The following is a 24,237-nucleotide window of genomic DNA, read 5'->3' as shown; positions in this document are numbered from 1 at the left end:
CCTATTTCAACCTGTACAATTTACAGTTTTTGAGAAAACCTGGAGAAATCTGGCCGGCAAGGCTGCATTAGGGAATATGCAGCTCCCTGCTGCTGATCCTAGATGGACAGCGGGAATGGATGCTTTGATGGGGACTGGCCCCTTCTCTGATCCCAGCCTACAGGGTACTTTGTCCTCTAGCGTCCTGCAGCAAGCTCAACAGGTCGGCATGGCTGCCCTGTTGAAAACCATAGAGTTGTCTGTTCCTATACTGAAATAGTTCAAGGCAAATAAGAGTCATTCCTCTCTTTTGTAGAGAAAGTCACTGCTTCTCTTGAGAAGCAGGTTGAGGATGACGGGTTAAGGCAGATGTTCTTAAGGCAGTTAGTGAGAGATAATGCAAACGAGGAGTGCAGAAAAATCATAGATGCCTTGCCAGGGGATCCTGAGGTAACAGACATGGTCGAAGCCTGCGCTAAGCTGGGATCTGGGAACCAGAAAAGGTCTGCTTTGGCTGCGTTCCTGCAGCCTGTTCACACATCTTCTGGTCGTGAACCAAAGCAACCAAAACAGGCGAGAAAACTGAAGCGGCCTAAGCCGAGCCAAAAAGCGAACACACCGATCCCCCAGTACAAGAGGTGTGGCAGGCCAGGGCATTGCTCAGACTATTGTAGATCCCTGACTCATGCCGATGGTTGGCCGTTGTCGGGAAACTTCCGCCGGGGTGCAAGGAGGGGGAATTGCTCTCCGATGCAGTCGCTCCCCCAGAGAGTGGCACAGGTACAGGCACAGGCCTACCCAGCCACCCTAGAGACAGCACCCAGGGATCAGACGGCTTTGACGTCCACACCGCAGCCGCAGTCGTCTTAGACTCTAGCGGTATTTATAAGGTTCCCTTGGATGCATATGGACCCTTAGCCCAGGGATCCAGTGCAATGCTGGTGGGAAAACCTGACGTTTCCCATCAAGGAATCTTAGTGCACTCAGGAGTTATTGACACTGACTTTAAAGGTCAGATTTGCACTATGGTCTCCACGCAAAAACTCCCTGTAACTATTCCTGAAAAGACCTGCCATACTTAATTAGTGCCTTTTAAGTCTTGTGTCCCCAGGATAGAACAACCAACTCACAAATATAGCGGCAGTGGATCTACAGGACTTCCACAGGCCTTCTGGACTGCAGACATCTCTGACCAAAGGCCACAGATGACATGTACCCTGATCCTGCCAAACACCCGTCCACCCCAGACTCAGCTTCGAGGTTTGATTGATACGGGTGCTGATGTAACTGTCATCTCCTTCTCTGCGTGGCCTCCCTCATGGCCTCTAGCCCCTGTGGGATCGGCCATCGCAGGAGTAGGAGGAACCACACAGAGCTATTTAAGCGAACAGCCTGTGATGGTGAAGGACTCAGAGGGGCACACAGCTACAATTAGGCCTTATGTTGCTACCACTTCCCTTAACCTTTGGGGACGGGACGTGTTGGCAGCTTGGGGCGTACAGATTGGGACAAATTTTTAGCAGGGGTCACTGTGCGTAAGGGCGCACAGTATCCTACACTGCCTTTGCGGTGGTTGACTAACACACCAATCTTTGAGCCGCAGTGGCCCCTACCAAAAGAGAAGTTAGACGCCCTTCATCAGCTGGTTCAGGAACAGTTACAACAGGGGCACCTTGAACCTTCTACTAGCCCCTGGAATACTCCTGTTTTCGTAATTAAGAAGAAATCAGGGAAATGGAGATTATTGCAGGACCTCCGGAAAGTTAATGCAGTAATGGAAGGTACGGGGGCATTGCAGCCTGGCATGCCCTCTCCCACCATGATTCCTATGGGGTGGGACATCCTGATAATTGATTTAAAGGATTGTTTTTTCACAATTCTTTTGCATCCTGATCACAAACCAAAATTTGCCTTTACTGTGCCTGCCATTAACAATGCTGAACCTGCTAAGAGATACCAATGGAAGGTCCTCCCTCAAGGGATGAGGAACAGCCCAATTACCTGTCAGTGGTATGTCGCCCAAGCTTTAGATGGAGTTCGCAAGCAGTTTCCTGATGCACGCTGCTACCATTACATGGATGATATCCTGGTGGCAGCGTCCACCCGGGACGAGCTGCTGAGAATACAGCCTCAGCTGCTCGCTGCTCTGCATGCCTATGGATTAGAGGTAGCTCCGGAGAAAGTTCAACAGCATCCTCCTTGGAAATATTTAGGAATGAAAATTTTGGACCAAACTATCCAACGCCAAGAGGTGCGATTCCCGGATTCGATTAAAAGCTTGAATGATGCTCAGAAACTGCTGGGTGTCATCAATTGGTTATGACCTTATTTAGGTCTAACTGCAAAGCAACTTTCCCCACTTTTTAATACATTAAAAGGGGATCCTGATCTGAATTCACCTCGGGAGTTGACTCCAGAAGCACGACGAGCGCTGCAAGAGGTCCAACGGGCTGTTTCCGCTCGTCAGGTTTATCGAGTGGATCCCTCCATTGCTATCACTGTTTTCATTACTATTCCAGACCTCCATCCTACAAGTATCATTGGCCAGTGGAATGCACAATGGCCTGATCCTTTGCATATCCTAGAATGGGTCTTTTTGCCTCACCAGCCAAAAAGGACGGTGACCACAGTGTTTGAATTGGTCGCTTCTCTGATAATCAAATGCCGGCAACGGTGTTTGCAACTGATGACTGCAGATCCTGCAGTAATTGTCATTCCGATCTCAAAGGAATACTTTGAGTGGAGCCTCATCCATAGTGCTCCTTTGCAAAGCGCGCTGCAAAACTTTTCAGGGCAGATCACTTACCATCTGCCCAGTCATAAATTACTGCAGTTGGCAAAATCGACCATACTTTCCTTCCGGCCAAGAAATAGTCGAGTGCCAGTGCAAGGACCCACCGTCTTTACGGATGGTTCAGGGAAAACTGGGAAAGCCGTTGATACTTGGAAGGAGGGATCGGAATGGCAGGTGCTGAAGGATCACGAGTCAGGCTCTGCTCAGTAAGTTGAATTAAGGGCTGTTACCATGGCTTTTCAGCGATTCTCACAGGAACCTTTGAATTTGGTTACTGACTCTGCTTATGTAGCAGATATAACCCAAGGCTTAGATTGTTCATTTCTGAAGGAGGTGAACAGTGCGGCTCTGTTTCCACTGTTGCAAACCTTGTGGTCTGCAATTCAGGCTCGAGTGCATCCGTATTACATTCTGCACATTCGAAGCCACACCAATTTACCAGGGTTTCTAACAGAAGGCAATGCCAGGGCTGACATGCTGGCCAACCCTGCGTGGGTAGGGCCTCAGCCTGACAAAATTGCACAAGCCAAGGCATTGCACGGTTTCTTCCATCAAAGTGCACATACCCTGCAGAAGCAGTTTCATTTAACGCCAACCGAAGCACGCGACATTGTCAGCGCTTGTGCTGACTGTCACGGACTCGATGCGCCTTTGCCAGCGGGGGTAAACCCCAGAGGGCTAAAAGCCTTGCAGATTTGGCAAACGGATGTAACTCACATCCCAGAATTTGGTCGGCTGAAATATGTGCACGTGTCTATTGACACTTTCTCCTCAGCTATGTGGGCTGCTGCTCACACTGAAGAGAATGGCCGTGATGTCATTGCCCATTGGAAATTGGCTTTCTCAGTCCTGGGCCTGCCAGCTTCTGTGAAAACCGATAATGGTCCTGCCTACGCCTTGGAGAAGACACGGCAGTTTTTACACCTATGGGGTGTAGACCATACCTTTGGTATCCCACATTCTCCTACTGGCCAAGCCATTGTCGAACGCGCTCATGGTACCTTGAAGGGTGTTTTGGACAAACAGAAAAGGGGAATGCATGGAGAAACCCCACAGAGCCGACTAGCAAAAGCTTTGTATTCAATTAATCACCTTACAGTACCACAAAATTCAAATAATCCTGTTATTGTGAATCATTTTCTCTCATTGCAGTCTGCAGGCAAGACACAACTGCCCTGGGCAAAGGTCTGGGTACGGAATTTACTCACTAACTAGTGGGAAGGCCCGCATGAGCTTATCGTTTGGGGTCGTGGGTATGCTTGCGTTTCCACAGATTCTGGGGTACGGTGGCTACCTGCAAAATGCGTTCGCCCTGACCTGCGGCACCAGAGGCAGAACAGGCAACCTCCAAATGATGACCAGAACACCAACCATGCAAATGGTGACCAGAATGTAGATCATCAGCCTAATGACTCTTCTGATGATGACCAAGATGTCAACCATCAGGCAGATGGTCCTTCTGCAAGCAGAGACTGGGATGGTCCTTCCGCAAGCAGAGACAGAACTTTAAATTTCTTGTTATGGAGTCAGATAGTCAAAGCCTTAAGGACATATTTAGAATTAATAACTGATGCAAATTTCTATTTAGGATTAATAGTAGAGTTGTTATCAAACAAAAAGGGGGAATTGTAGGTACAAAAATGCTGCTAGTGAGGATTTTCTTGCTATTTTCTAAGTCCGTGAGAGACTTTTCTCTCTCACAGAAGAGGTAGCAGAGTATGTAAACAACCAAGTCACCTGCAACCTTGAAAAGTCTTGTTTATGGTATAATAGAAAAATATTTTGACAATGGATGTTTTAGGATTTTTAGCCAATCACCCCAAGGGGTGGCTGATCCTTTGTCCAATTAGACTATGAAGAAAAAAGTCTATAAAAGAGTTTGTAAAATAAATAAAGAAATCAATCTTGCTGCACAATTCCTGCCTGCTAGATCTTCTCTCCTCCTCCTCCCTATGGCTTTGGGACACGGTGATATACCCTAGGGCCCAGGACAGCGGTAATAGTACCCCACACTTCTGGGTGGAGGAGGGTGCAAGCTCCACCTGTGCAAAGTGTGTTCAGGTGGAGTAACTCAGGCAGCGGTTGGAGGAGCTGAAGGAGGAAGTCAGCACGCTACGCTGTATTAGGGAGGGGGAACAAGAAATAGCTAATTATTCGAGACTTTGAAAGAAGTAATACTAGGGCCCCATGGCACTGACCTCCAAGGACTACCAGACAAAGAGCATCAACAGCAAGCTGACAGCACCTTGAAGAAGGAGGTGCCATGGTCTCTGGTGACTTGTGTCATCAGGATATCTATCACTCCCCCCCAGTTCCTTGTATGTACCAACCAGCAACAGATACGAAGTCTTGGCAGTGGGTGGAGCCAATGGACAACTCTCACAGGGAGAAACTGCACCAGTTGCACACACTAAAAGCTGCAAAAGAAAGCAGCGAGTGCTAGTAGCAGGTGAATCTCTGCTGAGAGGCACCGAGGTACATGCTTCAGCTGACCTATGTTGGGGTCCCTCCCCCCCCCCACCATGTAGTCCTGGGAGAGGGGCCCTGGGGCAGGAGACATGGGGTTTCCCTAGCCCCTGGTCAACCTCGTTCCCCATTGGTTGTTTTGTGTTCCCCTGCGCGGGCAAGGACCCTCGGGTCCGGTGATTGCAACAGTTCCTCGGCAGATCCCAGCCATGCGGCAGGAGAAAATAAACATCTCTGAAACATCTAGCAAGAATCGGTCCATATATATTTCCTTTCTACAGCCTTCCTTGTTTGATACATTGTGTTACAGAATCCCCACTGTAGCAAATGGTGGTGAATTGCGAGCAGAATGATCCCCGATCCCTACAGCGACTGATTTGTAAATTCTAGAAACTGTGGATTTCTCTTCTTGTTTTTGTTTTGCCATTCCATATCTAAACTATGGAGGAACGGTGGGAAGACTCTTGGCTCTCAGAGCTGCATATAGACATTTATCTTAAACTTAAAAATAATTTTGAACAACGATTTGTAAATTTTAGCTTGATTCAAGCTCAAAAGGAACTGAAAAAACTTCCTGGCATGGTTGTTTAAGAACTTTTTCTATGTTTCTTCGGATTTAATTCTTACCAAAGACTTTTGGAACACCGTTTGGACACAGTTAATTTTTGAGTCAAAATATATGCCAGTGGAAGAATATTTTCGTGAATATTATTTAATTACTGAGACTGTTGAGCAATGTCAGCTGTGTCCTGGTGAAGGGAAGCCTGGCTCAGGGACCGTGCGACCCAGGCCACGTGGACCGAGCCCTCTGCGAGCAGCAGCGAGGCAATTCCTGCGGGCGGGTGGAGCGATGCGAGCTGCAGTGTCGGCAGCAGACCGAGGCGCAGCGGGAGCCCGCCCGGCCCCGCGCAGCACGTGGTGGAGTGAGCCCTGTGAACGCCCAACCGAGAGGGGCGGTGCGCAGGTGGCGGCTGGCAGCGGTGGCGGCGGAGCAGAGCCGCACCCAGAGGAAACGTGCCCTGGAGCATCGCTCGGGGGCCTGGCAGAGACGTGGGTGCAGCGCCTGGCAGCGGCAGTGAAGCTGCGACCAGAAGCAGCGACGCACAGAGAACTGAGCGGCGCGGCCCGGTCCAGCCTGCGTGGCCCCGAATGCGACCCCGGGAAGAGCGCGCAGGCACCAGCAGCCCCGACAATTCCAACACGGGAGCAACCGAAAGCGAAAGAGAAAGCAAAAACGCAGTGAGACAGAAAACAGCAGCCACTCGGAAAAAGGAAAAGATCACCGTAGCTAAGGTTTTAGGAATAGTAAAATGGTATAATGTTAAACAAAATTATGGTTTTATAATGAGATGTGACAACCAGCAAGACATATTCGTTCATAGAACTCCTATTAAAAAGAATAACCCTGAAAAATACATCCCAAGCTTGGGAGATGGAGAGGTGGTGGAATTCAAAATTGTACTAGGTAGAAAAGGGTTACAAGCATCAGAGGTCACTGGGCCTGATGGTGTTTCTGTAAAAGGCAGTATATATGCAAAAAATCGTAGTCATGTTAGACAATATCTCCATTGTAGGCCCCCCCTACAGTCTCCCTTTCCTAATCCCACCTTTCCCCTTTACCCTATATCCTATTACCCCCAGTGTATTCCCAATCCGTTTTTCCACCCGTGGTTTCCCTCACAAAACCATGCTTTTGCCAATTGTTTCCCCAAAAATCCCTTTCCAATGCTGAGTGGGGGATGAAGAGGGGGAGGGAAGAAATTAAACCCTCTCCTGCCTCAGTTTCCCCACAAAGCATGCCCGGAGAGTCCTGTCTCCCTTCTGTCAGCCCTAAGATGTTCCAGAGAATCTGTTTGTACATTTAAAGACTCAGGAGGGTGGCTTGTTTTGTTTTGAAACTGTTCTTGTTATGTTTATCCAGTTGTTTTCAATGTTAAGTTTTAAATCTCTTTTGTTAAAAATAAACGGGTGAAATGTCGGGGTCCCTCCCCCCCCGCCATGTAGTCTTGGGAGAGGGGCCCTGGGGTGGGAGACACGGGGTTTCCCTAGCCCCTGGTCAACCTCCTTCCCCATTGGTTGTTTTGTGTTCCCCTGCACAGGCAAGGACCCTCAGGTCCCGTGATTGCAACAGTTCCTCGGCAGATCCCGGCCATGCGGCTGGAGAAATAAACATCTCTGAAACATCTATCAAGAATCGGTCCATATATATTTCCTTTCTACGGCCCTCCTCGTTTGATACATCGTGTTACAGAATCCCCACTGTAGCAGATATACAGTCAAGGGAATTTTGCTGCTTGTCAGGAGCCAAGATACAGGATGTCACAGAGAGGCTGCCACAACTGGCTAAAAGCACAAACTACTATCCACTATTTCTCTTCCATGTGAGCACCAATGACATGGTAAAGCATAGTCTGGGTGTCTTAGGTTACAATGTAAGATGTAACCAAAAGTATGTATTCTATCACCACCTGTTAAAACCAGGTGGAACAATGATCTTTATCTCTTCCATGACCCACCCCTGATAACTCCCTCCGGAAGATATCTTCTGTTAATGGGCTATCAAGCTTCACTGCATGACTCATAAAATTACATCATCCCATTGTGAGATGCTCCGCCCAGGGGAAGGAACCAAGCATTCCTACCTGGATATAATCTGAGGTTTGGAACACCACGCTCAGCCCTTACCTACTGGATTCCCAGAGGACAAGAGCTACCATTGGACCTTCAGGTGAAGGCCAGACCCTTCCACAGGATCACCGCTTCAACAGGACCGCTTCATTTGGACTGCTACCACCACCCTGACTAACAGGGTGTCAGGTTGTATCCTGACTCTGTCAGTGTTCTTGTACTATTGCATTTATTTTAATTTTCCTATTAAATTATAATTCTGACTTGCGATCTCCCACTGGTTTGTTTTCAAACTGGTACACTGGGCAAGATCAAACAGGACTTCAAAGCCCTGGGGGTGCAAGCGAAGGGGACAGGGGCCCAAGTGATCTTCTCTGTCTTGCCAGTCAGGGATAAGGGTGTGGGCAGAAGTCGACGCATCATGCAGATCAACACCTGGCTTGGTGGCCAGTGTTGTAGCCAGGGTTTTGGCTTCTATAATCATGGGATGTTCTTCAATGAATGCAGTCTACTGGGGAGAGATGGGATCCACCTATATAGAAGAGGCAGGAGAATCTTTGTTGACAGATTGGTTGACTTAGTAAATCATGCTTTAAACTAAGGAACTTGGGGGGGTGTGGGGGGGTGTTCAAAGCTGTAAAATACATGTACTCACAAGCAACAGGGTGGATGAGCACACCTACCAGAGTAGTGAGGAATGCTCCCCAACCCTCCAAAAAGACAAGACAGTCGACAATCCAACTGAAGTGTTGCTATAGCAATGCACACAGCATGGGTAACAAACAGGAGGAGCTGGAAGACACTGTGCAGCTGGAAAGCTATGATCTGATGGCTATCACTGAAACTTGGTGGGATGAATCACATGATTAGAGCACGGCAATCGATGGCTATAAGCTGCTCAGGATGGCCAGGCAAGGAATCATAGAATCATAGACTCGTTAAGGTCGGAAAAGACCTCTAAGATCATCAAGTCCAACCACTAACCTAGAACCACCACCACGTGCACCACTAAGCCATGTCCTCAAGTGCCATATCCACATATTTTTTTAACACTTCCAGGGATGGTGACTCTACCACTTCCCTGGGCACTCTGTTCCAATGCTTTACAGCCCTTTTCATGAAGAAATTTTTCCTAATATCCAATCTAAACCTCCCCTGGCACAACTTGAAGCCATTTCCTCTTGTCCTGTCACTTGTTACCTGGGAGAGGAGACTGACTCCCATCTCATTACAACCTCCTTTTGGGTATTTGTAGAGAGCAATAAGATCTCAATGAGCCTCCTTTTCTCCAGACTAAACACCCCTAGTTCCCTTAGCCACTCCTCATAAGACTTTTGCTCCAGACCTTTCACCAGCTTTGTTGCCCTTCTCTGGACTTGCTCCAGAACCTCAATGTCTTTCTTGTAGTGAGGGGCCCAGAACTGAACAGAGTATTTGAGGTGTGGCTCTCACCAGTGCTGAGTACAGGAGAATGATCGCTTCCCTAGTTCTGCTGGCCACACTATTTCTGATACAAGCCGGGATGCCATTGGCCTTCTTGGACCCCTGGCCACACGCTGGCTCACGTTCAGGAAGGAGGGGTGGGGGGGAGGGGTTGCCCTCTATGTGAAAAAAGTTGATTAATTGCACAGAGCGTTTTTTGACAACCAGCAGTACACAGGTTGAGAGCTTATGCGTGAAAATTAGAGGCCAAGCCAACAAACGAAACCTTGTGGCTGGTGTTTACTACAGGCTGCATTATCAAGGGGAAGATGTTGATGAAGCATTCTTGCTTCAACTGTAGCAAGCATCACGATTGCAGGCTCTGATCCTGCTGGGGGACTTCAACCACGCTGACATCCACTGGAAAAGCATCACAGCAAGATGCAAGCAGTCTAGGAGCATCTTGGAGTGCACTGAGGATAACTTCCTAATCCGGGTGATGACATGGCAGGCCGGATGGCATGTTGCCTACCTTGACTTCAGCAAAGCTTTTGACACTGTCTCCCATAACATCCTCGTAGGCAAGCTCAGGAAATGTGGGTTAGATGAATGGACAGTGAGGTGAATCAAGAACTGTCTGAATGGCAGAGCTCAGAGGGTCGCGATCAGAGGAGTAGAATCCAGTTGGAGGCCTGTAGTCAGTGGCATTCCCCAGGGATCAATACTAAATTCTTCATGGAAAGGGTTGTGAAGCATTGGAACAGACTGCCCAGGGAAGTAGTAGAGTCACCATCCCTGGAAGTGTTAAAGAAACATGTGGATATGGCTCTTCAACATGAGGATAGCAGAGGGTAGCAGAGCACTGGAACCAGCTGCCCAGGGAGGTTGTGGAGTCTCCCTCTCTGGAGACATTCAAAACCCACCTGGACGTGTTCCTGTGTCACCTGCTCTGGGTGACCCTGCCTTGGTAGGGGGGTTGGACTGAATGATCTCCAGAGGTCCTTTCCAACCCTAACTGTTCTGTGATTCTGTGATAGAAAGCCCAACCAGAGATGCATTACTGGGCCTTTTGCTCACCAATGCAGAGGAGAGGTCAAGATCGGTAGGTAGCCTGGGCTGCAGTGAACATGCCCTGGTGGAATTCATGATCTTGAGGGATGTGGGCCAGGTGAATAGTATAGTCAAGACCCTAAACCTTAGGAAAGCGAACTTTCAGTTGTTTCCCTGTGCTCTGATCACTGATGACTATCTTCTAAAACATCACACAGCAATGACAGTGAAAGTGTAAAATTGCCAGTTACTTCAAGAATTGTCCTTTTTTGAATAAAATTCATCAAAAGAACTTGAAGTCCATAGCGAGGAGTAAATCCCTCTGGGAGATGGGCTGAGTGAGAAAGATGGGAAAGCTCCACCTTGCCTAGTGTGATGTTGCACTGTGGGGTGTCCCCTGTGCTTTTGGGATGCGATGCTGTATTCGGAGATCTGCCCAGCAAGCTGCCAGGCTGGAGGAGTCCCTGGGTCAAGCACTCTGTTTTGCCAGGGGCAGTTGCAGTGGCTATCGCAGATTCATAGAGATCAAAGCTGACTTAACAAGGCATTTAATATGATCCTGTGAAAAAATATTCTGCTGGTTCATCCAAGAATTTGTATGTTTTGAAACTTAAATCATTATCTCTCCTTAGGCTAGCAATAGAAATTGGAGGGAGATGGAGTTGAGGAGTGGACTGTTCAGTGGATAAGGAATTGGTTGAACAGTCGCATCCAGAGGGTAGTGGTCAACGGCTCAGAGTTCCAATGGACATCAGTGACCAGTGGTGTCCCTCAGGGGTCCTGTGTTGGTTTTGCACAGCCTGGTTTTTGGTAGTGGGGGGGGCCACAGAGGTGGCTTCTGTGAGAAGCTGCTAGAAGCTTCCACCATGTCCGGCAGAGCCAATCCCTGATGGCTCCAAAGATGGATGTGATGCTGGCCAAGGCTGGGCCAATTAGACATGATGGCAATGTCTCTGTGATAACATATTTAAAAAGAAAATCAAAACAAAGTGGGAGCACAGTTTTTTCTAGCCAGAGAAGAGGAGGAGGTGAGAACATGTGAGGGAAACAACATGGAGACACCAAGGTCAGTGAAGAAGGAGGGGGAGGAGGTGCTCCAAGCACCGGAGCCGAGATTCCTCTGCAGGCCATGGTGATGACCATGGTGAAGCAGGCTGTCCCCCTGCAGCCCATGGGGATCCACAGGGGATACAGAGATCCACCTGCAGCCCATGGGGGAGGTGCCCACACCAAAGCGGGTGATCCAGTGGAAGACCTGGTGGAGAGAGGGGGGCCCTGCTTCCAAGCTGGAGCAGACTGTTGTTGCAGTGGGGATACTGCAACATACATATACCAAACCAGGAGTCCCGTGGAAAGGAAATATATATGGACGGATTCTTGCTAGATGTTTCAGAGATGTTTATTTCTCCAGCCGCATGGCCGGGGCTCTGCTGAGGAACTGTTACAGTCACCGGATCCGAGGGTCCTTCTGCCCGCGCAGGGGAGCACAAACCAACCAATGGGGAACGAGGCTGAGAAGGGGCAGGGAAACCCCGTGTCTGTGCCTGCAGGGCCCCTCTCCCAGGGCTACACAGCGGGGAGAGGAGACCCCAACAGACTGTCCTTGTAGGACTGCACCCCGTGGAAGAGTGACCCACGCCACAGCAGTTTTGGGAGGACTGATGCTTGTGAGATTGGAACCACATCGGAAAAGTTCACGGAGAACTGCCTCCCATGGGAGGGACCCCACGGTCTCACAGGGGAAGGACTTCTCTCCCTGAGCAGTGAAAGAAGATCTCGGGTGACGAATTGACCAAAACCCCCATGCCCTGTCTCCTTGCGCTGTCAGGGTAGAAGGAGGGAGGGGTTGGGGGAAAAAAGGTGTTTTTAACTGCTTATTTTACTTCTCATTATCCTCCTCTGACTTTGTTAGTAATAAATCCACTTTGTACTTCTAAGTTGAGCCTGTTTTGCCCTTGGAGTGTTTTCTCCCGGTCCTTATCTCAACTCATGAACCCTTCATTTAATTTTTTTTTCCTCTCCTCTGTCCAGATTGTAGCATGGGAGGGTGAGTGAGCGGCTGTTGTGGGTGCCTGGTGTTTGGCCAGTGTCAAACCACGACAGGTCCATACTGGGACCAGTGTTATTTAATATCTTCATTAATGACATAGAGAGAGGGATTGAGGACACCCTCAGCAAATTTGCAGATGACACCAAGCTCAGTGGTGAAGTTGACCTGCCTGAAGGATGGGATGCCATCCAGAGGGACCTGGACAAGCTCGAGAAGAAGTTGCCCATGGGAATCTCATGAGATTTAACAAATCCAAGTGCAAGATGCTGCACCTAGGTCAGAGCAATCCCCAGTATCAATCCAGGCTTGGGGGATGAACCGATTGAGAGGCACCCTGGCGAGAAGGGCTTGGGAGTGCTGGTGGACGAGAGGCTGGACATGAGCTGGCAACGTGCGCTCGCAGCTCAGAAAGCCAATCGTATCCTGGGCTGCATCAAAAGCAGTGTGGGCAGCAGGGCGAGGGAGGGGATTCCTCCCCTCTGCTCCACTCTGGTGAGACTCCACCTGCAATACTGCATCCAGCTCCGAGGTCCCCAGCACAGGAGGGCCACGAAGATGATTAGAGGGATGGAGAGCCTCTTCTATGAGGAACGGCTGAGAGCACTGGTATTGTTTAGCCTTGAGAAGGCTCTGGGTAACCCAAGGGAGCCTACAAGAAAGATGGAGAGGGACTTTTTACAAGGGCATGTAGTGACAGGACAAGGGGGAATGGCTTTAAACCGAGAGTAGGTTTAGATTGGATGTTAGGCAGAAATTCCTTGCTCAGAGGGTGGCGAGGCACTGGCACAGGGTGCCCAGAGATGTTGTGGCTGCCCCATCCCTGGAAGTGTTCAAGGCCATGTTGGATAGAGTCCTGAGCAAGCCGGTCTAGTGTAAGGTGTCCCTGCCCATGTCAGGGGCATTGGAACTAGATGACCTTTATGGTCCCTTCCTACCCAAACTGTTCTGATTCTATGATTTTAGATGTTTGGGGAAGACTAAAGCTGTTTGTTTATTTTCTTTGAAAATAAATCAATTTATGGGGAATGCTTTGAAGGGGAGGCATAAATTAACTTTTTTATCCCTAAAGCTTTCTGGGGCTTGTGTTTGAAAACTGATTTAATTAACTTCTTTTTTCTTCCTCATTTGGGGGGAAAAACCAGAAGTGTCGAATCCTTACTTAGCTCTTGGTCCCTATTTTCTTGCTCTGATTTTCATAACTTTTCAGTGGTGGACAGTAGTTTGACCAAAGCAAGGCATTTTATTTTGATTGCGGACATATTTTACTCACACATATGCAGATACACACGCATATACGTGCAGAACTTTGATGGAAATTTTTTGATGATTCCTGATAAAACCACCTTCTGATTTATAAAACTTCTCTCCAAACAACTCAAAGAGCAAATAAACCTGAATGCATTTATACTCAAAGTCTAGGAATACAGTAAGTGATAGTATCCTCAGAATAAGGAAATGCTTGGGCTCAGATTTTCCAAGCTGAAGAGCAGGCTAATATGACATTTATGGTGATCTGTTTACCCACTGCTTTTCTGATCCCATATTGTTCCCCCCCCACTTTCCCCTGCCCCTAGTCCTGGCCGCTCCCTCAGGTCCTCCCTATTGGTTCCTGTACCCCAACTCCGCCCATGTACCGCCCCTGCGATCTGACAAAACCCCCCCGCTCCCGGATCACAATGTCTCTCTGCCTCTGGGGGTCGCCAGGACAAGATGTAACCATTAAAGATCCTCCGAAACTCTTATGGAGAGACCCTTCTTGCCTCCTTTGCTGTCACTGATAGCTGCCAGAACAAGAGTGTGGAGCCATCTGAAAAGGACTACAGGAGGACAGAATGGCTGTCCTGCCCCAAGCAGCTCCGCTGAGCTCTCAGGGAAAGCTGCAGCTTGCTAAACTAAACCTAGCACTACAACAGATGGTGTCCCAAGTGAGGCATCTGAGAAGAGGTGCCCTGGAGAGCGTAGCTGCCTTTGGGAAGCCATTTCCCTGATGCGAAGCTGGCGTTTCGGCAAGACAACCAACGGGACAGCCGGGAGCCTCTTGAGAAAAGTAGCGCTTTTAAAAAGGGGTCGGCTGGACAGTGACGGACCACACTGAGTGCTTTAAGTTGATTCCCCGTTCTGGAAAGCCCTGAAGAGGAGCCTGGCGGGCCTGGTAAGAGAGTGGGAGACCCTTTGTGCTGGTAAGCCTCAAAAGGGAGCTGGGAATGGCCTGGTTCGGAGGGTTGTTTTTCTTTTTAGTTTAATCCTTTTGCCTCGGTTTGGGTGGAGGGTTAGGGGTGGGTTCTTGTCAAGGTGAAGGAGGTCGCATCTCGTGTGAAGCCCCGGCAAGAAAAAGCCCATCCCTAACAAGAGAAGATGCAAGTTCTGTGCCCCCAGTTTGGGAGTTTTTAAGATTAGCGGTGCGTGGGAGGCCCTTGCGCGCGAGAGATAAAAAGAACTAACCTTTGTTTTGTTCCACTCAGTCATCTGGAAACAGAAACCTCCGGTCCTCTCCCTCTGACCCTCAGGAGAGATTGGAAAATGTTCTGACCATTCCGTGTCTCCCCTGTCCCCTCACCGAGCTAGGGCTGATCACCCCGGCCTGGGAGCTCCCCCTAAACCCTTACCCCTGTTATGAATGTATAGTGATGTTGGCTTTTCGCATGTTACTTAATGTTAGAAAAACTTTACCTAGGTTCCATAATGTAATACATGATATAGAATGTCTATTGTTTATGTAGTCAATTTAGAAAAGATAGGCAGAGAAAGTTGTTGGGGAGGATGAAAGTTTGGTAAGAAAGTTTCACAGGTATGTAGGCTTGGCAGAAAGGTCTGTGAATGTAGAAACTGGGGATGAGGTAGAAATGGAAGCAAGTTTTGATATAGAGTAAAAGATGTTTTGCTGAAACACTGATCGATGAGTAACTGAGAAGGCAAAGGTTGGAGATGAGTTGGAAGGAGATTTTTAGGAGTAGGACAAAGGTATGTGACTACAAACAAAGACATGTTTTTCACCAAGTAAATAAGTCTTAAGAAGAGCATAAGTAAATAGAAAACATGTCTTTACCAAAAAGAGAGATATGGCAGGCAAACAAGAAATGTTGATGTAGGAAGAAAAAGAGAGGTCTGAGAATTTTCCATTGTAAGCTTAAATTGTAACTTACTTACTCTTGTGATTGGATAATAATGCCTATAATATGGTGATGGTAGTAGTTATGATAGGCTATAGGCAAATGTAAAGGTATTGTGTATGGTGCTTATTGGTTGTTATGTGTTAAGATACTCTGCAAAGAAAAGTATATAATGCTTTGTAACTTGAACAGAAAGTGGCTTCAGGTATGCCTACAAGCTGGAGCTGGCAGCTGTAGGGCTGGCTCTGGATACCCACTCCCTGAAATGCTGTAACTTCGCCGATGTAATAAACAGCTTTCAAGAGAGCCGCCTGAAGTCCAGACATCCTTCGTGAAACTTTCTCCTATAGAAAGTCTTCACATTCCTGGAGTATCTTATCAGAGAAGAAGAAAACCAGAAACCAGAGAGAAGAATTTATGGAGGGAGCAGAGACGGAATGGAGCCAAGGAGGAAGATAAGGCTGATGGGATGATACATAGAAACTCCAAAGAATTTATGAATCATGCCGCCTAGACCGAAAGCGAGGGAGTAGCAACCAAAAAGATGCCATCCTAGCAGACTCAGCAGAAGAAAGAACACGATAAGCTACAAAAGCATCTGCTGTGTGAGAACTCAACCAGCACCGATCTCCAAAGTCAACAACAACCAGCTGCCTCATCATTTTAAATTTAACTATTTTGCATTGTTTTGCCATTTTTTCTGTTGTATAAAAATTATGCCCTTCTCTTTTCAATTTGATATGAAAGGGGGAGATGTGGTGATCTGTTTACCCACTGCTTTTCTGATCCCATATTGTTCCCCCCCCACTTTCCCCTGCCCCTAGTCCTGGCCGCTCCCTCGGGTCCTCCCTATTGGTTCCTGTACCCCAAATCCGCTCATGTACTGCCCCTGCGATCTGACAAAACCCCCCTGCGCCCAGATCATGGGGTCTCTCTGCCTCTGGGGGTCGCCAGGACAAGATGTAACCATTAAAGGTCCTCCGAAACCCTTATGGAGAGACCCTTCTCGCCTCCTTCGCCGTCACTGTGTTGTAGAGCTGATAGCTGCCAGAACAAGAGTGTGGAGCCATCCGAAAATGACTACAGGAGGACAGAATGGCTGTCCTGCCTCAAGCAGCTCCGCTGAGCTCTCAGGGAAAGCTGCAGCTTGCTAAACGAAACCTAGCACTACAACAGACAATCTTAACTGTGTCCAGTATCAGGTACAGCTTTTTCCTCTTTGAAGTTTCCATTGGTTTTGACTGAATTTGTGGCATTTGGAAATCAAGGCATCTAAATCTTTTTTGATTGGCATCAGGATTTCGTTACCAAGAAGTCCATGACTGATGGAAGAAGAGTCCACATGGCCTGACTGCTAACTGTAACCACAAGAATCATGAAATGACTGTTGGATTAGCTTGATTTGTTTCTTTTTCTTGAACTTTAATTAATGTTTGGATTTTTTTCAGTTGTTCAAGGGACTGGTGGATGGGACCCCCTGGGAAACTGTTCTCAGGGATAAAAGAGCTGAACAGAGCTGGAAGCTATTTAAAGACACAAGAACTATCATTTCCCATGTGCAAGAAATCAGGCAAGGGAGGCAGGAGCAAGGCATGTCTGAGTAAGGACCTCCTTGTCAAACTGAAACACAAGAGGAAAATGCACGGGCAGTGGAAGCAGGGGCACACATCCCAGGAAGAATATAGGGACGCTGCCCAGATGTGTAGGGATGGGATCAGGAATGCAGCACAGCTGGAGCTAAATTTGGCAAGGGATGTGAAGAATAATAATAAGGGCTTCTACAGGTATGTTAGTCAGAAAAGGAAGGAAAAATATATTGTATCCTCCCTGATAAATAGGGGATCTGGTGACAATCTACATGGAGGAGGCTGAGGTCCTCAACAACTTTTTTGCTTCCGTTTTCAATGGCAATCTCTCTTCCCAGATCTCTCAAGTCTCTGAATCTCAAGGCAGCGACTGAAGGAAGGAAGTCCTACCCATTGCATCCTACCCATTGCAGGAGAGGATCAGGTTCGAGACCACCTGAGGAACCTGAACATATACGAGTCCATGGGACCCGGTGAGATGCATCCCAGGGTCCTTAGGGAATTAACCGATGTAGTTGTCAAGCCACACATATTTGAAAAGCCATGGCAGTCAGGCAAAGTCCCCAGTGACTGGAAAAAGAGAAACATCATGCCTCACTGCTAACTGTGACCACAAGAATCACAAAATGAGTGTTGGGTTAGCTTGATTTCTTTCATTTTCTTGAACTTTAATTAATGTTTTGATTTTTTCCTCTGTATTTGTAAAGGGTAATAACTGAAGCAAAGTAGAGGCCAAAGATGGAAAGCTGTATTTCCAGAACTGCTTGAAGAGAAGTACTGCTCAAAGTTGTGAGAAAGGACATGCTGCATCAGGACAACAATTCAGTGTTACTGCAACCTATTGTATTATTTTGTAAAATATTTCTATAAATGTTTAAAGAGGTATGCATATGCAATATACAAAAGAACACTGTAAAGCAGTATAATCTGGACTCATTTGCCTCCACTTAATAGAGTGAGGACAATATTGGGTTTGCTCTGTACTTATTGTACTTTCATCTCTTTGCCACAATTTTATCTAGTTCTAAATTTCAGCTTAAGTTTCTGCTGCTTAAATATTGTTTGATTTACTTGTATAATTCAATGCAAATATTGCTTATGTAATAGGATTTTTTTCTGTAAAGGTACATCTTTGTTTAGAATATTTTAAATTTGCATATCACAAACTGTGGTAGTATGAAATGTTACTGTTAATTTTAAAATGCGTTATGCACAATATTTTTAAAAAATAAGCAGATATGAAGTAAATATGTCAGTCTTAGAGATTTAAATAATTTTAGCTGTGTGCAGGTTTTGTTTTGCTGTGTGTATTGATGTGTGCATCTCAAAGTGTACCTGTCAGTGTGTGTATGTTCCCAGTGTACTGTAGTTTCTCTTTTACTGTATGGTAACCCTTAATGGGCTTATGAACCCACTGATGCTGGTGTGAGTCTGCCTTTCCCTGTTAATAGGCACTAGTGAAAACTGCACTGGTGTTAACTAACATGTACCATAGACTACCATTATCAAAGGGCCAAGATAAAATAGAAGACAGGAAGTCTGAGTTTGGGAGTGTGGTTCAGTTCCCCACTTGATTAATGACTTGGTACACGTGATTTTGGTCAAGTCATGCAACTGCCCTGTGCCTTAGTTTCTCAGTCAATAAAATGGGCATAATTGTACTTATCTACTTCCCAGGAGAATTGCAAGGCTTAATTACTGTTTGCAAAAGTGTTTTGACATTTTTCCTAAAAGGTGCCAAGTGTATGCAAACACTATAATAATTCTTTTTTCACTTCAAAATGTGCTGAACATTGAGAGGTGCTGGTGGTTTTAGAAATTCAAAGAGCGTATGCCTTATTTTGATATTGATACTGTTAACTGAGTGGCATTAGAAGCTAAATAATCTATTTTTTTCTTGGTAAGCCACAGCTCAGCTGTCTCCTTATAGCATTCAAAGCATTAACCTTTGTCACCTTATTTTAATGGCAGGAAAGAAGTTAATAGGAAGTGAGAAAAATCAAATGGAAGAATTTAAAATAACCCCTCTATTTTTACTTATTAAATATAAATTACTTTCTGTTGTATCCAGGACTAATGAGTGACACTTTTCCTCTGTTGTTTTGATTGGTTTTCCCATGCTGCATTGGCACTTTTAATTAAAACAGCTACATTGGGATCTCTTTGTGAAAATAATTTAGCTTTTTTTGGGTTATGTTTTAGTCCAAAGATGGATTGCTGCAAGTGAAGGGCCTGAAAAATTGCTTCAGTCTCTGTGTTCTGTTTGAAACCAAACCATAAGGATGGAGAACCTTAACTTAAAATACTAGAACAAAAGTTCTCATTCTCATCTCTCTTCATTTTTCTGCCCTGCCCGATTCCTTATCCTGCATATCATGTGCAAGTGACCTGTCTGCTGCTTCACACTTCAATAGTCACATTGACAAAGAGAGAACTTGGTGGCTGACAACATTTATTTTGGTTTGCTTTGGGGATTTTAAAAACCTTTTTAATTGTGAATGATATTTATATTTTTGTATCATAAGAATGTTTTCTTACAGTATTTGTCATGGCAGTTTATACCAAACAAAATGCAGGGACCTTATTTCTATTGGAAACACTATGACAGCTATGTTTTTCCTTTTAAAGGCATTTTTATTTGTATAGAACGCTTACTAATGTTAAACAGGAAAGAGTATATAACACATTAAAGGCTCATCATGCCTTTTAGCATAAGGAGTTAAAAGAAAAAAATATTCAAGCTGGGTCTCATCAACTGTCTATTTTGGTAGGTTTGTGTCACCGGTTACAAAGATAAAATTATGCCATATAATTTATGTGAAAATTTATTTTTGTAGTGCACATAGAATTCAATCAGTCTTTTGACAGAAGTATATTTTTAAAGAATTTATATGCAATGATGATAGCATTATGTTTTAGAACACTGCTGAAATGTAATTATAGTGCATACTTTTCCTTGAATGCCCCATGGCAGAAAAGAAAGTGTGAAACAGCATTAAGAGAGAAAGAGGGTGTGACTATTCATACAATTCTGGACTGTGTTTTAGTTACCATTTGTGATCTAGAGTGGTTCTCAGTTAACCTTGAAAAGAAATTCTACAAACCCTCTAAATATTAATGCATGGTGTTTCACCTGGGTTAGGGCAATCCCCAATACTGATACAGCCCAGAGGATGAATGGATTGAGAACAGTTCTGCAGAGAAGGACTTAGGGACACTGGTAGGTGAAAAATTAGATATGTACTGGCAATGTGCACTTGCAGCCCAGAAACCAAATCATATCCTGGGCTGTATCAAGAGGCATGGCCAGCAGGTCGAGGGTGGTGATTTTGCCTCTCTACTCTGTTCTTGATAGACCCCACCTGGAGTACTGCATCCAGCTCTAGGGTGTCCAGCACAGGAAAGTCATGGACCTGTTAAAGTAGGTCCAGAAGGGGACCACAAATATGGTCCGAGGGTTGGAATGCCTTTCTGATGAAGACAGGCTGAGAGTTGGGGTTGTTCAGCCTGGAAAACAGAAGGTTCCAGGGAGGTCTTATTGTGGCCTTTCAGTATATAAAGGGGGCTTATAAGCAAGATGAAGAGAGACTTTCTACCAAGGTCTGTTGTGACAGGACAAGGGGCAAGCGTTTCAAACTGAAAGAGGGTAGATCTGGATTATATATAAGGAAAAATGCTTTATGATGAGGGTGATGAGACACTGGAACAGGTTGCTCAGAGAAGTTGTCGATGCCCCATCATGGGAAGTTTTCAAGGTCAGGTTGGAATGGACTTTTAGCAACCTAATCTAGTGAAAGAAGTCTCTGTCCATGGAAGGGAAGTTGGACTTAATGATCTTTAGAGGATTTTTTTAGTATAACTTGCTTAGCATTAATAGATAAATTTTCTGAAGCCTTAGGCTGCAAGCCTAGATACCCTGAACTTTTTAGTTTAGTAAAAGGAGGCCACAGAGCCAGTTCACGATGAAAGATAAGGAAGCAAGGAAGGCCACTCCCCCTTCAGCAGAAGCTGCAACCTCACAGATAAGAGAAGAAATAGCCTGCCTAGAGACAATTAAGAGAACCAATGAAGAACAAGAAGACCCCAGACCTAAATATTATATTATTGGACCAAACTGTCATGTGAGGGCTGGGAAACTTAGACCGTAAGGGTATAATAGCCCAGGTATTTCTTTGTTCAGGGTCTCTCTCTGGAGGCACCCAGCTTGAGCTGTTTCTACTGCTGTACCCCTCAAATAAACTACCTTTCCAGATTTAAAGCCTGAGACTGCTATAAGATACCTAGGGTAGAAAAGTATTAACAGTTTGGAGACCCAGATTGGACCCTAGGCTACCACTTTTGGATCCTCTCATCTTCAAACATCCAACTGCCAGCAGGAAGTGATTTCAGCTGGCATCTTTCAGGTAGGAGGCATCAAAGGGTAAGTGTTAAAACTCCCTGAGCAGATTTGGTGTAAATACTGTAGTGAGTTCGAGTCTCACTCAGTATTGGGGTGGGTTCAAGTCCCTCCCCTGCTATGTTCCAAATATTTGGCCATCACCAGTGTGCTTGGATTCCTTTTATCAGCTCCTTTTCACTGTTACCAGATCCTCTCAATAGTCTACCCATCCTCCTGCTGAGTCTAAAAGTTCTATTAAATCTCCATCCAATCTCTCCATCTCTCACCCCATTTTCCATTCCCCTCCTTTCATTTCTTTTTTGATTGCTGATACTAATATACCAGAGATTATAGTAGGCTCCAAACATCTTTTTCTTGAGATGATATTATATTGACTAGACTCACCCATTCTTGCTTTTTAATATGGTAAGATTCAAATCAATGAAGACAATGATATTCTTAAAATAGCATTCTTCTGAAAAATGGATTAGAATAGTCTTATAGAAAAATGATTTATGTTGAGTGTGTGAAGAGACCTTTCCCTATTTAATGTTGAGAATTCTGAGATATAACACCACTAAGAACAGATAAATGGAAAATGTTTTAAAACATGGGAAGCTTTTCATTTGTAGTATATTAATATTTAAATTCTGAAATTCCCTAATTTCTAAGAAAATATCTAAAAACTCCAATTTAGTATAAAAATTGCTTAATTGGCAGAAAATAGGAATCAGGCCTTGGTCTAAACTTATCCTTAACATTGCATAGATCAGCACTTCCAGTGTCAAATGTGAATACAGAAAAATAGCCTTTTATTCCATCCAGTCTTGGTCACCAAATAAAGCAGGATGAGTTTTTCATAACGAACATCCAAAATGGCTCCCTTGCAAGAAAACTGTCATTTTTCTGCACTTCTGTACATCAGGTTGACTAAGTTGGATGATTAGGTACGCTCTAGATTTGAACACCTAACTTTGAAACTGTTGAAAATGTTTCTATAAAACATTCAAACATTTATTCCTCTCTGCTTCTCTTTATTACATTGGAATACTCTTTCCCTACAGATTGCACATTTGAGCTCATTATTAATAGCTGCTGGGTTTTGAAAAGAAGGTGATTTTTCCAATGAAAAATTAAAATCATTCAAATTTTAGTGTTCCAGAGATTAAATGACATATCATTTTGAATATCTCCCTTTGAAGGTTTCTTTACCACAAGATACACAATCTACACACAAAATGGGCATAAAAAACTACATAGCACTGAGAGTGAACAACAGCAAGGCTGCAGATGATGAATGAGTGTGGCTTAAATAATAAATTTTAAGAGCTCTGCTTTATGTATGTCTCACACAACCAGATACATTTACCCATGATCTTAATTAATCACAGTCTTCAAAAAGCATTATTAATATTAAAATATTGTTATCTGGTCCTTCTTATCTTCTAGGAGACTGACTCAACAGTTAGGAACAATTTCTTCAGATCAGATGTACTCTACTATGACAATCCAAATGGCACAAAAAACTTTGTGCAAAGTTTATGACTGATACTTTTCTGAAAATCATGCCATTGACTTAGGAGTTTAAGTAAGGATTTGGAATAATAACAGTTACCATTTTATTTTAAAATACTTTGAAAATGTTTTCTAGTTTTACATACCAAAGCAATATGAACAGTGAATTCCACACCAATGCCAACAGAAGCAACCAGGATAACCACAGGCACTGCACTCAGCTTTATTCCAATTAGACCCATCATGCCAAACAGCTCCACAGTCATCAGAGCCAGCACCACCACCTAGATGATTTCAAACAGCCATTAGTAACTTCTCATACTCTAGACAAATGAAGAAGGATATTACAAAACAACATGGGGACTATAAAATATATCCCTCATATCATTCCTTCTCCTATCCCCAAAGACAAGCCATTTTTCTTTGTTTCATTGTGCTCAATGGCAATGACCCTCTAAAGAGTCAGTTTAAATTATTATTCCAAGAACCATTTAAGAAATCAAGCATCATTTTTCTATTGGTAACAATTTATCAGTGTGATTTGAAAAATAATTTTTTTCTTCCTTCTCATGGATATTCACTGGAACATATTTTTTCTCTTTTTCACCTGTTTCTCTGAAAAACCTTTTAGAAAAACTAACTTTCAAATAACTGCATTGGAATTCTTTTTGTAGTACTCCAAATGTAAGTGAGGATGACTCCAGAATAGGTTTAAAGCCCAGAAGAGGGTGAATGTCATAATTAGCTGATGAGTCTTAGGTTACAGGGGGCCTTTGAGCATTAAAGATACTTGAAGGGATTTATATGGACAATGCAAATAGATAAATACAAGGGAAAGCTTTTATTTTTCTTTCATCTACCTTGTAAAAAATAATAAGGGAAGGGAGGAAATCCATGGAATCAACTTCAAAGTTTCTAAAGCAAAGCAGGAAAAAGAGACAAACTTAAAAAGCAATGTCAGACTGAAAATAAACCACCTTTCCAAGGGATAAAAGTATGCACTATAATAAATTATTTCATAAGCTAATGAATCAAGAAAAATAACATAAATTGCTTGATTCAGTGCTATGAAAAATATTCTAGACTAAACATTTAACTTTTAACATACTTGCTATATAAATGTATAATACAAAAACTAGCAACTGTTTTACATTTTTCTAAGCCACACAACATTTATGAAACCATACACAAAAACCATATAACAGTTTATGGAATTTAAACATAGGAACATCATAATCCAATTTAACTTGAATGTTTAA

General features: G+C 44.8%; 1 protein-coding gene across 1 annotated transcript in view; it reads right to left on the bottom strand.

Annotated features, from left to right (window-relative positions):
• The window catches only part of LOC116437427 (protein patched homolog 1-like), a 261,983-nt gene that overhangs the window by 45,793 nt on the left and 191,953 nt on the right, over positions 1-24,237 (bottom strand). Inside the window, exon 19 of the mRNA XM_032095080.1 lies at positions 23,125-23,262. Within this exon, the coding sequence (XP_031950971.1) occupies positions 23,125-23,262 (138 nt within the window). The remainder of the gene's footprint in view (positions 1-23,124; positions 23,263-24,237) is intronic.

This window comes from Corvus moneduloides, chromosome W (genome assembly GCF_009650955.1).
Source record: "Corvus moneduloides isolate bCorMon1 chromosome W, bCorMon1.pri, whole genome shotgun sequence".
NCBI classification, from domain to species: domain Eukaryota; kingdom Metazoa; phylum Chordata; class Aves; order Passeriformes; family Corvidae; genus Corvus; species Corvus moneduloides.
Note: the sequence above shows the minus strand (reverse complement) of the source record. Positions and strands in the feature narration are given on the sequence as shown.